This window comes from Marmota monax, unplaced genomic scaffold, assembly GCF_021218885.2.
Source record: "Marmota monax isolate L192 unplaced genomic scaffold, Marmota_monax_Labrador192_F-V1.1 WCK01_AAM20220418_F8-fsc00346, whole genome shotgun sequence".
NCBI lineage: Eukaryota > Metazoa > Chordata > Mammalia > Rodentia > Sciuridae > Marmota > Marmota monax.
In genome coordinates this window covers 187,395-204,550 of record NW_026692698.1, presented here as the reverse complement: position 1 = coordinate 204,550, position 17,156 = coordinate 187,395, and the positions used below count along the sequence as shown (strand labels likewise).

General features: G+C 37.8%; 1 protein-coding gene across 5 annotated transcripts in view; it reads left to right on the top strand.

Annotated features, from left to right (window-relative positions):
- Positions 1-17,156, top strand: part of Stat5b (signal transducer and activator of transcription 5B) — a 63,626-nt gene that overhangs the window by 23,117 nt on the left and 23,353 nt on the right. For all 5 annotated transcript variants that reach the window (XM_046446545.1, XM_046446546.1, XM_046446544.1 and 2 more), the window contains one exon: positions 14,247-14,384. In XM_046446545.1, coding sequence (XP_046302501.1) covers positions 14,257-14,384 — 128 coding nt within the window. In that variant the 5' untranslated portion in view covers positions 14,247-14,256. Of the gene's footprint in view, positions 1-14,246; positions 14,385-17,156 lie in introns of those variants that run through there.

Below are 17,156 nucleotides of genomic sequence, written 5' to 3'. Positions count from 1 at the left end.
ATTCTGAAGCTTTTAGCTAATTTCTGATTGAGTTAGAAGAATGAAGGTGAACCACCAAACCCTACTATGGCTTTCTCTGTTTGTCATCTTGGTGCTTTCAGACTCTTAGGGAAGAGAGTCTCATTTAAATCTTTTTTTCCTCCCTTGCTATGGGACTTTGGAGAGATATCTCAACTCTTAAGCCTGTCTCCTCATCTATAGCCTAAGGAAAATATTAGAACTGTCGTGTAGGTTCCTTGCGAGGCTTGGATGAGAAAGCATGTAAAGTGCCCACAACAGTGCATGTGGCAAGAGCTTCGTGAATATTTATATCACTACTGTTACTACTACAAGGGTTGCTTCTCCTTTGATAATTCTGGCAATAAGTACAGGAAGGCCTTGGAAATTAAGTAGTTTAATTTTGTGTTCAACATGAAATTGTATTGTAATTTAGCCTATTCACAAACTCAGGAGTTTTTTTCCTTGAACCCTGAACTGTCTTCATTTCAATCTAGATGTTCTCAGACAGGGATTCAGTACTCTCCATCATCAAAGCCCAGACTCTTTAGAACAAGAGCTCATCTTACAAAAAGCCCGGTGTCTCTGTTGCCACCACAACCTGAAAGTGATGAGTTAAAAACCACATAGAGCCCTAGGGCATGCTGTGGGAGCCAGTTGGAGGGACCCATCACATTTTCTTGCAAGCTGCATAGATAGTTAAGGCAGGAACTGATCTGGTTGAGAAAACTTTTTAAAACTTTTTTTTTCCTTCTCTTTCACTTTCATACTCAAAAGAATCTAGTTTTGCTCCATCTAAAAAGACTCAATGCATAGTCTTTCCTGTAGTTTGATCCTCCCCCCCCCCCTTTTAGTTGTTAATGGACCATTTATTTTATTTTATTTATATGCGGTGCTAAGAATTGAACCCAGTGCCTCACATATACTAGGCAAGTGCTCAACCACCAAGCCACAACCCCAGCCCTTGATGCTCTCTTAAATAAGTTTATTCAAGAATATAATGTTGTTTTTTGAGGGGGGTCAGGATGAAATTTTCAATATTATTCACAACTATTAGGGGTTACTATCTAAAGAAGATTTAAAATCCTATTTTCTGTCCCCTTTTTTTCCCCTTTTGATTACAGTTTTATAGTCTTTTCTCGACGTCTAAGCTAAGGAACTATGTATTCATTGTATATGTGCTTCTGTGGTTGTCAGCATTGAACCCTGCAAATATTCTAGCATGTTGGACCACTATTTTGAGTTTAGTTTGAGAAGAGAAAAGCTAAAATTTTATTTTTATATCAGTCAATTAGAGACCTTACAGGCTGTTGCATTTATTATTGCCAAAATGCCATCTTATTTTTAGATGGAAACTTCTGGACCATTGATATAAAATCTAGGATGGTTCCTGTCCTGTCCTTTTCCTCGTGTTTAATCTCACCTTAAACCTGACAGTTCTCACCGGTGCACAGTTCTCTCTCTGTCTGAAAAGCGTAGCTCAGTGTGATCTTACCACCTTTTAAATTGAGGCAAGTGAGACACTTAGATTGCACAGATTCTAGGTCTCACATTTGCTTTGTTTTTCTTTGGAGCTTTACTGGAAACCAAATGCTGTTGCGTACTAGCTGCAGAAGCAGGAGGGGAAGTTGGCAAGAATTTACTGCTTTCTGTTTGGTCTGTCTGAGACAGCTGACCTTTTGGAAGGAAATAGCTGCTCTTTGCTTCTTCCTGTAACAGTGCAGCCTGTGAAAGTGTGCGTGCACGCATACACACACACACACATACACATACACACACAGAATCGTTCTGCCGTTATCCCAACATAACAATGCTAGTAAGAGGCGGGAGCCTTGTGGCAAATCTGTTGTGTGCTGTAGAAACATGCACTCAAGTTCACAGTGCCAAGGTGTGTGTGTGTGTGGAGGTGTAGCAAGAGAAAACCTGTTTCCAGGAAAAGTGGTTTGTTTTAGAAAAAGTATTTTATTATAAAGTCCAGTATTAATGCTGTAGTAAATGTGTAATTGCTTCGTGTGCAATTTTAATTCATCCTAACATTAAACGTCCTCATAACAGCATTGCTTCTCATACCTGGAAAATCTTTTTCCTGACAGGATAGACCTTTGGTTTTCTAAGACATGAGCTCTTATTCCAGTGTCATTTCTTCTCAGAATTTGAATTAGCTTTTTAACCCACTTGCAGTCATTGTTGGAGGCACCTTTTTTGCTGGATTTGTTTTACCTATGTGTAGGTGGTATCATACCACACACATTGACATGATCTTCAGAAAGCTATAGTCAGGCTTTGCAGATGGAATGTCACTCCAAAGGTAAACAAAGAAACCAGCTGATGTGGCATTTCTCTTTTAAAAGAGGAGATTTTAGTCGTCTAGTATTTTAACCAAAACATATTAGCTTCATTTTTTTTTTGTTATTTGAAAGCATTTATATATTGACTGTAAGCAAAAATGAAGTTCATGATAATTCACAGTAAATGCGAGACTACACCTAAGTGATAGAAGTGGCAAAATGCCACAGTCTTCTGCATATAACTTGGGCTCAGTGGATAGGTATGCTTTTCCAAACTAGCAGTGGTCTCTTTTCTATATTTATTGTCGATGGCACAAATTGTTAGGTGATTAATGCTGAGGTGCGTAAAAAATTTAGAGAATAATATAAGGAGGATTGCCCCAGGGTTTCCTTAGCAAGATCGCCCTACAGTGTTCATGGAAGCTGGTCATATCTGTCCAGCCTCCCTAAGGTAGGGAAGAATCCAGAAGCAATATAACCCTGCTTTGGTCTTAGGTATCAGTTCTTGGTACAAAACGGGTTGATGTCAATGAAATGGGAAAATTTCTCCCTAGTTCTTCTAGCCTTTTGGGTAGGAGCTAAGTTAGGAGCCAATAGCCAAGGTTTTCTGTGATCTCCTCTTGTACCCAGAGCTTTCTAGAGACCTTGAATTGTTATCCTTGAACTCTCAGGGGCCTGCAGATAGGCCAGTTGTGTCAAGGTGTATGATTCAGGTTATGAGAAATGTATTTCTTTAAAGTAATTCTTGTACTGTTGTGAGTGGTTTTCTGTGTATTTCGTTCTATTTATGGATGGTATAAGATTACTTAGTCATATCAAAGATGAAAAAACAGCCAGATTATTGATATAAACGTGTGTGTGTGTCATAATAACAAATTAATCTTCAACTTGGTCTTGAACCACTTCTTGAAAACACGTTAAAGTTACTATATATTTGAAAGTGATAGAATTACATTTCTTAAAATAATATTTCATGTTTCTGAATTTTTACTGTTTCATGTCCTGCTTAAATCAAGGCTACCTGGTTTGTATTATAGTCCCATAACTGGGATACTGTCATGTTGACAAAAATTTCTTCCTATGCATTTGTGTTTCCCTTTAAACATGGTGTAGAATAGTCAGGAATACCAATTGCCCATGAGTATTAATTCTATATTTCAGGTTGTTTGTTCATCTTTGGTGTGGTGCTAGGGATTGAACCTAGGGCTTTGCACACATTCTACCACTGAGCTATACTCCCAGCCTTCAAATTTTACGTTTTAAGCAAAATTTAATAAGTCAAAGAACTTTACCAAAAAAGTACCAAAACTCCTTCACCTAGGTGTAACAGGTATTTACACATTTCTTTGATTTTTTCTCTGATAGTTGTCATTTAGCATACATGTTGTACATAGATCTAGCATTATTAATACTTCAAGAGGATATGTCTACATGGTATTTGTGTTTCAACATAACTTTTTAAATGTAATTTTCAAGACAGCACACTGTTCTATCAGATTAATGTGTTATTGTCTAACCATTCCTTTATTTTGGACACTTACGTTGTTTCCAATTTCTTCTAATTGTGTATCGTACTACTTAACTAGTGGTTGTCCCTGGGAGTTGACCTAGTGCAAGGCACTCTTCAAAGCAAATTTTTCTAAGTGGGAACTTAATACTGCAATCAATCCTCAGTGGTAAGGGGGAGGCTGTGGGCTTTAATGAGGAAAATATTGAGAACATGTTTCTTATTTTTCCATAACGCAGATGGTCATTATTATGGGCTACAGCAAATGTTTTCAGTCGTCTGGAAAATGGTATTGATGTAACTTCTTCTCTAACGGGTTGTTCAAGTTGCTTATTGGATTTGGACATGGAGATAATCACATGCAGGGACGCTGACATCCTATCCTACCAGCTGCAAGGAAGTTGAGAAGCCCAGAACTTTATCTATGACTAGGGACAGTATCAAGATGAGAATTAGGCCTGGTGTGCACACCTGTATTCCCAGCAGTTCCAGAGGCTGAGGCAGGAGGACTATGAGTTCAAAGCCAGCCTCAGCAAAATCGAGGTGTTAAGCAACTCAGTGAGACCCTGTCTCTAAATAAAATACAAAATAGGACTGGGGATGTGGCTCAGTGGTCGAGTGTCCCCAAGTTCAATCCCCAGTACCCGTACCCTGCCAAAAAAAAAAAAAAAAAGATGAGAATTAAATCTCCATTTTCATTGCTTTGGTTTCTTTTATATTTATGGAATTTATGCCCTTAAATTTGATTTTGAAAAAAAAATTACTGAAAAGTTGAAAGAATAGAGCAACAAACACTCACACAGACTTCACTTAGATGGACCAATTTATGAGCAGCTGTTAACATTTGCTTTATCACTCTCCCCATCTCTACTCTTCCCTCCTTTGAATGTAGGTTGCAGACATAGGACTGCTCACCCTTAAATAGTTGAGTATGTGCTGCTAGACCAAGAGCATTCCTATACACCCCAATGCCATTATCACTCTCAAGGTATCTAACATTGACACAAGAATATTGAATGTACAGACTATATTTAAATTATTTTAATTAGCCCAATGATGTCCTGCGTTTTTTTTTTTAATTATGCTTTTGATAATTATCACGTCTCTTTTGCCTCCTTTAATCTAGAGCAGTTCTGCTTTTTGTTGTTGTTGTTCATGAGAGTCCCATAAGTTGGATTTTGGGGTTTACCTGATTGTAGATTGTTTCTTCATGTTTCCTTATAAGTTAGTTTTTTGTATTCTTTTCAGCACATCACATCTGAACACACATAATTTCACTTCATCTCATGGTTGGGGATGTTTGATCCTGAGGTTAAGATATTGTTTATCAGGCTGGGGGATGTAGCTCAGTTGGTAGAGTGCTTGCCTTGCATGCACAAGGCCCTGGGTTTAATCCCCAGCACCATAGGAAAAGAAAGAAAGAAAAAAAAAAAGATGTTGTCTACCAAATATATACTCTGGAATGTACCTTTTCCCCTTTGTGAATAATAAGTAATTTTTGAGGTATTTTGAGAGTTTAAAATACATGTTAATCCACTGATGAGGTTTTTGATTTTTGTATTTAGCAAGTGGCTCCCTTCCTTGCCCTCTCCTTCCTTCTTTTTTTTTTTTTTTTGTAGTTGTAGATGGACAGAACGCCTTTCTTTTATTTGTTCTTATTTTTATGAGGTGCTGAGGATGGAACTCAGTGCCTCACACAGTGACAAGCACTCTGTCACCAAGCCATAGCCCCAGCCCCCTCTCCTTCCTTCTTGCACTCCCCTTCTCCCTCCTCTTTCTCTCTTCCCAAAGTGACATGTAATGTTTTGGCTGTGATGTGAAGATTTATGACTATCTTCCCAGAATGTTATCATCTCTGTGTTGCCTGAGCACATTTTTCCTTGTTTGTTGGGCCAAACACACTTTGCTTTTATTCTTTCTGTTCTTTTTTTTTTTTTTTTTTTTTTTTTGGACTGGGCATTGAACCCAGAGGCACTTACTGCCATATTTCCAGCCCCCCTTTTTTTTGTATTTGATTTAGAGACAGGTCTTGCTGAGTCACTTAGGGCCTCACTAAATGGATCAAGCTGACTTTGAACTTGAGATCCTCTTGCCTCAACCTCTTGAGCTGCTGGGATTACAGGCATGCACTACTACACCTGGCTCTGTTCCTTTCCTATCTGTTTAATAATTTTTTTTTTTCAAAAAAGAACTGTCTTCCCAAATTGCTTATAATGTCCACTTTTTTTTTTAAAGCAGATGGCTCTGGTATTAACCTACTCTTTTGAGGAGGGTGGGTACCAGGGATTGAACCCAGGGGCACTTAACCACTGAGCCACATCCCCTGCCCTTTTTATTTTGAGGCAGGATCTCACTAAGTTGCTGAGGCTGACTTTGAATTTGCAATCCTCCTGTCTCGGTCTCCCAAATTGCTGGGATTATAGGCATGCGCCACCATGTCCAGCTATTGACTTATCTCTAGGTGTAGTAATTTTGCTATAACCTTCGTTCTTGATGTCAAGCCAATTTTAATATGAACAAAGTCTTAATCCTTTTTTACTGCTATTAATATTTTTCTGTCCCTCAGTGTCCCTCCTACTAGGTAAGCACCACCACTTAATAATGTTGGTATTGAGCAGTAAACATGACCAGGGAAATGGCCCTTTATATTCTGTCCAAAGCCCTTTAGTCATTAATAGGTACTGACGTGTTCAACAGTTTTGAATGCTGGCTCCTTGCCTTGTACTTTTCAGCTCAGAAGCAATATTTATGTCTTCTGCTTCATCTGCCAGCTAGCCCTAGTCTTTGCCAAAATCAGAGACTCTTATTATTATTCTCATTTCTTGTTATTTTTCTCTGTAAATTACGAAATGTAACACACATAGGGAAAAGTGCAGTGAATAACATGACAACCCCGCACAGGTCCTTTGGACTCAGTGTGGCACAGCCGTGGGGATACAGGCTCTGGGGTGGATCCAGCTCTGGGAATGCCTTAGTACTGTGGGACCAGAGGCAGCTATTTCACCTCTTCTGTCTTTTAAAATAATATTTTATCAAGCTAGAATTACATATCATAAAATTCACCCTTTTAGAAAAGTGTGTACAATTCAGTGGTTCTTCAGAGTCAGCGTTATAACACTGTCACCACTTGCTAATTCAAAACACTTTCACCATCTCCCCTCTGTGCATTTGCCTCTTTTGATCATTCTATGAAATGGAATCACAATGTCACCTTATGTGTCTGTCTTTCCCTTTGCACGTTTTCAAGGTTCATCCATATTACAGCATGCATTAGGATTTCGTTCCTTTGCATTTTTGATATTTTTTTATTTGTGAACCCAAAGCCTTTCTCATGCTAGGCAAGTGCTGTACCGCTGAGCTATACCCTCAGGCCTTTTTATTTTGAGACAGGGTCTCATTAAGTTGCTCAGGCTGGCCTTGAATTTGCAGTCCTCCTGCCTCAGTTTCCTGAGTAGCTGAAATTACCATTGTATGCCACCACAACCAGCTCTTTATTCATCAGCAGACATTTGGGTTGTTTGCACTTTGGGGCTGTCATGAGTACTGCTTGTGTGAACATTTGTGTACAGGTTTTTGTGTGGACATGTCTCAGTTCTCTTAGACATATCCCTGGGAGTAGAACTCCTGGATGGTATAGTAACTCTACGTTCAACCTTTAGTGATCTGCCAGATGGTGTTCCAAAGTTGCTACACCATCCACAATTATATTTAATCCTACTGAACCTCTTTCCTCATCCATAAAGTGGGGATAATAACAATGCCTACTTCATAGGGTTTTTGTGAGGATTAAATGAATAGATTCATAAAAGCATAATGTGAGTGCTCTGTCAATGTTAGCTCTTAAATCTGGTTGGTAGACAATAATAACCACACTAGTAAAAGTTATTTTAATTCATTTCTCAACATTATTATTTCTGAAATTTATTTATTAGGTAAATCAGAATATTGTTAATAATTTATAAAGCAGTATAATAAATGAAGCTGCAAATTTTATTAGTTGCCTTTTACATTATTAAGTAGCAGGACTTAGATGTGTCCTTGGAAGGAGTAGGGAAAGGCACGGTCCCCTGGCACCTTAGTCTCTGCTGGAATAAATATTTACACATAGTAATTCATTCCTACCACAACCTCCCAAGGAACCTAAGTATTATTATTCTCATTTAATAAATAAGAAAACTGAGGCACAGAGAGGTCAAAGATTTCAGATCTTTTGCAGAGCTATTTAGGAGAGTTCAGCATTATCTCCAGAACTTTAACCCCTTTTTAGAAATTTTGGCCCTGGAATGGGATGGGGTGAGATGTGTGGTGGTGATATGAGATGGAGAACAGAAATTATAAAAATGCTTTAAATTATCCACATGAATCCAGAAACTAAATATCTCTACATACATTTTAAGCCCCTGCTCTTACCCCAAGCTAGAATTCATTCACTCCATTGGCAAATGTGCTTTGTGAGCCTCTAGAATCAGATGCTCTGTGCTTCTCTACCCCACAGTTGAGTTACAGCAAGACCTGGGCTCCAAGTGTTCTGGAATTCTTCAAAAAAAGTGATATTTCTCTTTGAAAAATTTTATATTTCTTAAAAGAGAAAGCTTCTGATAAAAAGGTATTTATTATTGAGATAAAGTTATCACTAAATCTCTCCCACGTATATCATTAATTGATGTAGTAGACATCTATTTGCATGGTTTTTCAGTAAGCCTGTACCGTTGTAAGTTTACAGATCTTGAGACTTGTATTAGCAAATGCCTCAGGGCCCACTGCATTTGGCCATCCTTGCCCTTGGATATATTAAGATTTTGGAGGTTGATGTGAATGCCTTGTGCTGCAGAAAGTACAATATTCTGCCCCCAAGGCTGTTTGAGGAGGCTTCAGAATGCTTGTGAACACTGAAAGTACAACTAAACAGAGCTCAATTATTTTTCATCTTTGGCCTAAAAATATGACAGCGAATCCATTTCCCAGTCTTTAGAGAAGCCCTGTGATGACTTACCAAAGATACAGACCACTTCCCTTGTGAGAACATCACACATTAAAGATGGAGTGCGTGTAAAAAAGCAGAAGGGGCGGGGTGTACTGGGGATAGAGGTGCAGTCACTCTGTAGGTTCAGTAGCTTTTGATGACTGGATAGATACCAGAGAGAGGGACAGGGAATCAGCTTAGGTGGAATGGAAGTAGCCTAACAAAGGGGATGAAGTGTCCTGACATATACAAAGAAAAACACTGCTTAAATTCTAGGTTTTATTCATATAAATTGGGGGAAGTTATCTTGTCTAAGCTGAGTATTTAAAGTGGTTATACACCCAGCTATCCCTCTCCTCGGTCTATACCCAAAGGACTTAAAAACAGCATACTGCAGGGAACACAGCCACATCAGTGTTTATAGCAGCACAATCCTAAATAGCTAAACTGTGGAACCAACCTAGATGCCTTCAGTAGATGAATGGATTTTTTTAAATGTGGCATATATATACAATAGAATATTACTCAGCAATAAAAGAGAATAAAATCATGGCATTTGCAGGTAAATGAAGGTGTTGGAGAAGATACTGCTAAGTAAAGTTAGCCAATCCCCCCAAAAAAAACCAAATGCCAAATGTTTTCTCTAATATAAGGTGATTGACTTATAGTGGGTTAAGGAGGGGGAGCATGGGAGGAATAGACAAACTCTAGATAGGAAAGAGTTGTGGGATGGTGGAATGTGATGGACATTATTATCCAAAGTACATGTATGAAGACATGAATTGGTGCAAACATACTTTATATAGAGAGATATGAAAAATTGTGCTCTATATGTGTAATAAGAATTGTAATGCATTCCACTATCATTTATTTTTTAAAAATCAATGAAAATGTATTCAAAAAAAATAAAGTGGCTACATGGTGTTCATCTCATATTCCATATGTGTATAGATCTTAGTTTAAAAGTAAAGTACATACAATTCTGTACTATTTAATATGCTTTTATTTTACATTATATATATATATATATTTTTTTTTTTGGGGGGGGAGGTGCTGGGGACTGAACCCAGGGCCTTGTGCTTTTAAGACAAGCACTCTACCAACTGAGCTATACCCCGAGCCCCTACATTATAATGTTTAAATTTTTTAAATTGACATAAAAATTGTACAACATATGGCATACAGTGTGCTATTTCAATACATGCAAACAAACTAATGATCAGATTAGGGTAATTGGTATATCACCTCAAACACATCACTTCTTTGTGTTGGGAACATTGAAAACCAACCCTCTCTGCTAGCTATTTATTTTACACTTTGACCAGTAATAAGCAGAATCTACTTTCCAGCTCTGACAAAGCACTTTTATGTAGTGAAATTATATTGTATTTATCAAAATAAGGCAACTGCTGCTTTACATTTACCAGTTATTACCCTTCAAATGTCATACTACTTTAGAAAATAACTATTGTGACATGTTCATAATTAGAATTGTAAAAAATATTCTGACATTCTAAGAGCTCAGCAGTCTACACTTCAATCAATACTAAGAACTAATTCAAAACATTAAAAAAATTTTAGTTGTAAATGGACAGAATGCCTTTATTTTATTTGTTTATTTTTATATGTTGCTAAGGATCGAACCCAATGCCTCACACATGCTCAGCAAGCACTCTACTACTGAGCTACAGCCCCAGCCCAACTAATATAAAACTTAAAGTGTTGTCTTTACATTGGTACCTGTACATGTGGCATATCACCATAGTATTTCTTTTTTTTAAAATGTCTTACATACATGACAATAGTGGAATGCACTACATTCATAATTATCCTTTCACAGCACAATTTTTCATAACTCTGTATATAAAGTATGTTCATGCCAAATTATGCCATTATACATGAGCTCTTTTTTTGCATTACAGTTCTTAATATACCTTTATAGCACAATTTATCATAATGTTTATATATAAGGTATGTTGACATCAAATTCACATCTTCATACATATATTTTGTATAATGATGACCATCCCCTTCCACCATCCTTGCTATTCCCCTTCTCCCTCCCTTTCCCTCCCACCCCTATGTATTTCTTTTTTTTAATATTTATTTTTTAACTTTAGATGGACACAATATCTTTGTTTTATTTTTATGTGAGGCTGAGGATCAAACCCAGTGGCTCATGTATGCTAAGCGAGCATTCTACCACTGAGCCACAAACCCAGCTTATCACCATACTATTTCTTTCTTAAAACAATAATAGGCTCCTGTTATATCCTTGGCCAGCAGCACATATGAATATTTATTCATATATTTATTCACACAGCAAAGACTTATGGACCACTTTCCTTGGCAAGCCATTGCACTGGGTCCTGGGAACACCACACTGAATGAGATGGGCTCCCTTCACTTACTACTCTTAAGAGTTCAATGGGAGAACATAAACAAAAACTACAGGGAAAATTACAAATGATGGCCAGTGTTAGTAAGGAACAAGTAGACCGTTGTCAACATAGACACATTCAGATTATAAAATTATAATTGATTAGTTAAATTGAAATCTGTCTCATTTCCATGCCTTGGTATTTCATCCTGATATCCTGTTTCATTATAATTTGAAAAAAGCTGATAGGGTTATCCCAATCGTGTGCATACATTTATTTGTGCAACAACAACATGACAAAAAGTTTATGTTATATATTAGGCGCTGTTCTGGACCCCAGAGAAAGAGCAGTGAACAAAACAGAATCATTGTGTTCATGGTGATTTCAACCTTGGGGGAGTCGGTAAGCAAAATATGATGCGTGTCAAGAAATGAGGAAATGACAAGAAAAACAGAGTAAGAGCACAGAAGGTGGCCATGGTACTATTTTATTTGGGTGGCCTGGAAGGGGATCTGTGAGGAGATCAAGGTTTTTCCACCATTTTCCTTCTTTTGTCTCTGGGTCAGTTTGCTAATGAATGTGGGTGTGGGAATTTTTTGTGTGGGTGTCATTCTCATGTTCATGAAGGGAGCTAGGGCAAGGTCCTGCACTGCTTTATTCTGTACCACTAAGAAAGACTTCACTCTTCACTCCTTCACCCCACTTTTATAAGTACTCTCATCCCTCCATGCTTTATCCTTCCTCCAAAAATCATGATTTGTTATCTGGTTCTTCAAATTCTTGGGCTATGATTCATTTGATTAAAAGGTATATTGTACAATTAAGTATCTTCCAGATGTTTGATTATAAAGAGGAATTACTTTTGGAGAGCACACTTTTATCCTTGTCTTTCTTCTGGTGCACTCACAGCCATTGAACTTTGATGTCTTTGATGATGTTACAGTGATCCCAGCCTTAAAGCCCTAAATAAAATTGTACACCGTTCAAGTGTTCTATAGCATTGCACAAGTCTAAAATAGGTAACTGGCTCCCGTCCCATACCTCATTGTTGGCTAACTGACTCGTCCCTTAAATAGCTCAGTGTTACGCGATCAGACAGCTACAACTAACAGGAGGGTTTTTCGTTTCCTGACATACATGTGCAATTTCTGGGAGTCAACAAAATCCAGGTCCAATTCACTGGACCATAACTGTAACAGGTTCTTAGGAGAATGTGCAAATCAGTAGCCAGGTCACTTGGATGGGGTTCAGTATAGCCCTGTCTTATCCCAGATTCTACATTATGGAAAATAGTGTTAGAGCAAGATTCAGTTTTAGTGGCCTTCATTATATAAAGTAAAAACATTGCTGCTCCAATCTGATTAATCCCAGAGAGTCTCTTCTGAATGCATAAAAAATTCTCAGGTGAGAACAGGGCATACTGGTGCCTGCCTATAATCTCAGTCACTCAGGAGGCTGAGGCAAGAGGATCACAGTTCAAAGCCAGCCTCAGCAATTGAGCAAGGTCCTAAGCAACTTAGCAGGACCCTGTCTTAAAACATAAAAAGGACAGGGGATGTGGTTCAGTGGTTAAGCACCCCAGGGTCCAACACAACAAATTTTTTTTAAAAGAAAGCTGCAGTGAGTATTCTTTATATTTTTAAAAAAAGCATGTTTAAAAAAACTACTCACTGTTGGAATATAATGGCTCAGTCTCATTTCTCTTAGTTGAAATGTATTCTTTTTTCTGGAAGATTTTTATCAGATGTAATTTAACAGAATATTGCATCATAAGTTCTGTAGGAATAACTCAGAAGGTGAACCTTGGGGTATTTTATCAAATAATCCTTTGTCTTTGTGTTGTTGTAATTAGTGATAATACATAGGGTTCCATCTGTGCTTTAGATATTTTCACTTTTTTTTTCCCTTAATGAACACTAATGTGACTTGATTTAAGTTTCTTGAATAAATGGTGCAGTGACACCATTTGAATCAGTACTTATTTAAAACTGGGCTAAAATTTTCTTATTATAAGACCATACTAAGGTCAGAATGTAAGTATTTTTGAGACAATGTGTGTTTGTGGGGGATGCTATTCAGTGCAGTAGTGAACTAGATGATATTGGAACCTCTGTCCTTAAGGAGCTGCAGTAGTTTCCAAGGTCTCAATCCATGATGGCCATCTCCATTCCTTTGGGCTTATGGTGAGGCAGAATATCATGGCTGAAGAGTGTGGCAGAAGTAAACAGCTCTGGACATCGCATCAGGAAGCAGAGAACACTTTTTTTTTTTTTTAATTGTACTGAGAATTGAACCCAGGCTGCTTAACCACTGAGCCATATCCCCAACCTTTTGTTTTGTTTTGTTTTTGTTTTTTGAGACAGGATGTTGCTAAATTGCTTAGGGTCTCACTGTGTTGCTGAGGTTGGTCTCAAACTTGAGATCCTCCTGCCTCAGCCTCCTGAGTTGCTGGGATTATGGGTGTGCTCTCTTTTACTGGGCTCTTCCAACATGGCAGCATGTTTATTTCAGTTCTTAAAGCCAAAGTAACAAATCTAAAATGGTTCTTAAAAAGTCTTTCTGCTCATTTTTTTTTATGACTGTTGAAATGCTGCTAACCATTGCTGACAATTTTGAACAAAAGTAATGATATCAAAGTTATAGGCATTTCTTTCCCTAATGCTGCTTTGTGATTTTACTTATAGGACTCAGTATATCTATAGGCAGGAATTCACAGATCTGATTGGTTACCTTCCCAAGACCACATTGAATGTCTACATTTTGAAAACATTTTAGAGCTAAAATTCACTTAAAGAATACTGATTTTTAAAACCAGGCTCAGTGACACATGCTTGTAATACCAGCTACTGGGGAGGCTGAGGCAGGAGGATCTCAAGTTCAAGACTAGCCTGAGAAACTTAGTGAGACCCTGTCTCAAAATGAAAAGGCTGGGAACTAGCTCAGTGGTTGAGTATCCCCGGGTTCAATTCCCAGTAAGCAAAATTAAAAAAAAAAAAAAACCCACTTTAATCCACCTAAAGGGCTAATAGTGTGTTAGCATTTTAACTATATGAATATTTACTCTGGTGGATTTAAAAAATCATCTAAACCACAGATTATTTGTTTAACAGGTCGTGAACCATGGCTGTGTGGATACAAGCTCAGCAGCTCCAAGGAGACGCCCTTCATCAGATGCAAGCCTTATATGGCCAGCATTTCCCCATTGAGGTGCGGCATTATTTATCCCAGTGGATTGAAAGCCAAGCTTGGTAGGTGAACAATGCTTTTTACATCATATTTTGTGAAGCACAGAATATTGGAGTTTGGGCTGAGAGAGTAGCTCAGTGGAGGAATGTTCATGCAAGGATCTGGATTCAATCCCCAGCACCACCAAAAAAAAAAAAGAAAGAAGAGAAAAAAGTTTGATTAGAAAAATCTCATGGTGGAGACTTTAAAAGTTATGTGCTTAAGGCTTGGCATGGTGGCACACACCTATAATCCCAGTGGCTTGGGAGGCTGAGACAGGAGAATTTGTGAGTTCAAAGCCAGCCTCAGCAATGGTGAGGCACTAAGCAACTCAGTAAGACTGTCTCTAAATAAAATACAAAATAGGGTTGGGGATGTGGCTCAGAGGTCGAGTACCCCTGAGTTTAATCCCCAGTACCAAAAAATTTTTTCAAAAAGTTATGTGCTTAAAATTTTTTTTTTATTTGATCCATGAAAAGGTATTTAATCCCATCTGATTTAGGGAGATGGAATAACTCTTGGGATTTAAAAACAGGATTCATTGTTCCCTTTAATAGTTAGTACTACTAAAAACATTAGCATATTGCTGCTAATAAATAGCAATCAACTAATATGTTTTGAGTGCCTGAGGGTGCCAGCATTGTTGTAGATAGCAGCATTTTTTGGAAGAAATGAAAGTCCTTGCCCCTCAGAATTTAGTGTTTGATGGGGCAGATAAGTAATTTAACGGTAAATACATTGGTGTTTTTCATTTATATGTATTTTACACATATATGCATAAATCTAAAAGGAAATATGCCAAAATATTAACAGAAATTACATTTCAGTGGATTTAACAAGCATTTTTCTCTTTATTTCCCAAATTATTGGTTATATACTTGCATCGTTCTAAAATCCCTTTAGAATTGGTGCAGTATAGTCGACTGACAAAGCAGCTCTTTTGTTTGTCTTCTGTAATGCTGGGGCCAACCCAGCACCTCCTGCATGCTCAACAAGTGCTCCACCACTGAGCTGCACCACCAGCTCTTTAGTTTCTTTAAGTGACAGTGTTATTACACACTGGCAGCAAGTTGAGCTCCGCTCTGCTCTGAAGCAAGGGTTCTGTCAGTGGATCTGACGTATTCTCTAAATGGTTTCAGCCTCCCCATTGTGGCCAGGGGTCCTCTTTGACAGACCTCAGTAGAAGCCAGCCTTGATGCTACTATTGGAAGATGGCTGTATTTCCAATTAGTGCTATTGCCATGGAATAATTTGCAATTGCAAATTATTGTTAGTAGCAGATTTCTGTTCAGCAGCCAGAGAGCACCAAAGGCAGACAATTTTCTAGGCAATTTAAAAAAAATCTCAGCTTCATATAATTAAGTGAGGGGGAAAAAACCTGCTAAATATGAGAATGTCAGGTGCACCTTGTTTAGTGCTTTTCCATTCCCTTTTCATTTTCTTTTCTGTTTTAATGATTTGGAGGGTTTAAAAAACATTAGTAGGAAGTTTCTGCTGATTTAAAATTTCATTTAGGGGGTGTAGCTTAGTGGTTGAACATTATCCATCATGTGCAAGGCCCTGGGTACAACTCCCAGCCCTGTTAAAAAAAAAAAAAAAATTTTTTTTTTTTTTTTTAATTTAGCCTGGCTCAGAGATAACAGGCAATGGTCCTAGCTGCTCCAAAGAGGATCACTTGAGCCCAGGAGTTCAAGACCAGCGTGGGCAACATAGTGAGATCTTGTCTCAAAAAGCAAATAAGCTTTCCTTTAGTAGATTTCTCATGTAATTTGCTTACTGATAAGTTCTAAAAGATTTGTGTTGATTAAGGAATATCTGAATTATATGTAGTTTGGTTTTCTTAAGAAGATAAAGATTTAGCTTTGTGCCATGGTACACGCCTGTAATTCCAGCAGCTCGGAAGTTGAGAAGTTGAGGCAGGAAGATTGAGAGTTCAAAGCCAGCCTTAGCATCTTAGTGAGGCCCTAAGCAACTTAGCGAAACCATGCCTCATTAAAATATTAAAAAGGACTGGAGATGTGGCTCAGTGGTTAAGTGTCACTGGGCTCTATCCCTGATTTAAAAAAAAAAAGATGTAAAGATTTTAATGAAAAATCTTCAGTTCTTCATGTTGAAGCCATCCATGGAAATCTCTTTATTAGCAGGAACATTAAGAACCAGTGTCAGAATTCCAAGAGTTTTGCTCAGATGGGATCCACTCAAGCATGGGTTCCCAAACAAGAAGCATCATTGCCTCAATCCCTGCAGGTTTTTATTTAATATATATTATACTTAATTCATAGAGCATATATATTTAAAATTTGGCTTTCTTTACTGACTTCTCCAGTGCATATTTGGGTATGCTCTTTGATGAGATAGTCTCAGTGGTTTTTTTGTTTTGTTTTGCTTTTGTTTGTTTGTTTTTTATTCTGAAAGTCTCAGTGTTTTGATACACATGTTTGTGTCTCTGTTTGAAATTAGTTGTAACGTCAGAGATTAGGAGATGACAGAGCCATTTAGCTACCACTAGATCTCTTGTTTGGCTCTAGACTGGTCAGCAGTAATTGGATGTTATTTCAGTCTGACAGCTGTTCAGTTTCTTCAGCAGGCTAAGAAATTTGGTACTACCCAGTAGCAATTGTTGCTTAAGTTTTAGAAATAAAGGAAAAAGGAAAGAAAGAAGAGAGGGAGAGAGACCGTCCAACACCTGTCACCAGTTAAATGGCTCTGAATTAATATAAAGTCTGTAAACTGGTTTCTCTTGTTTGTTGGAGAAGTTGGCATTGCCTAAAGTCCCAGATCTGCAACTAGTGATA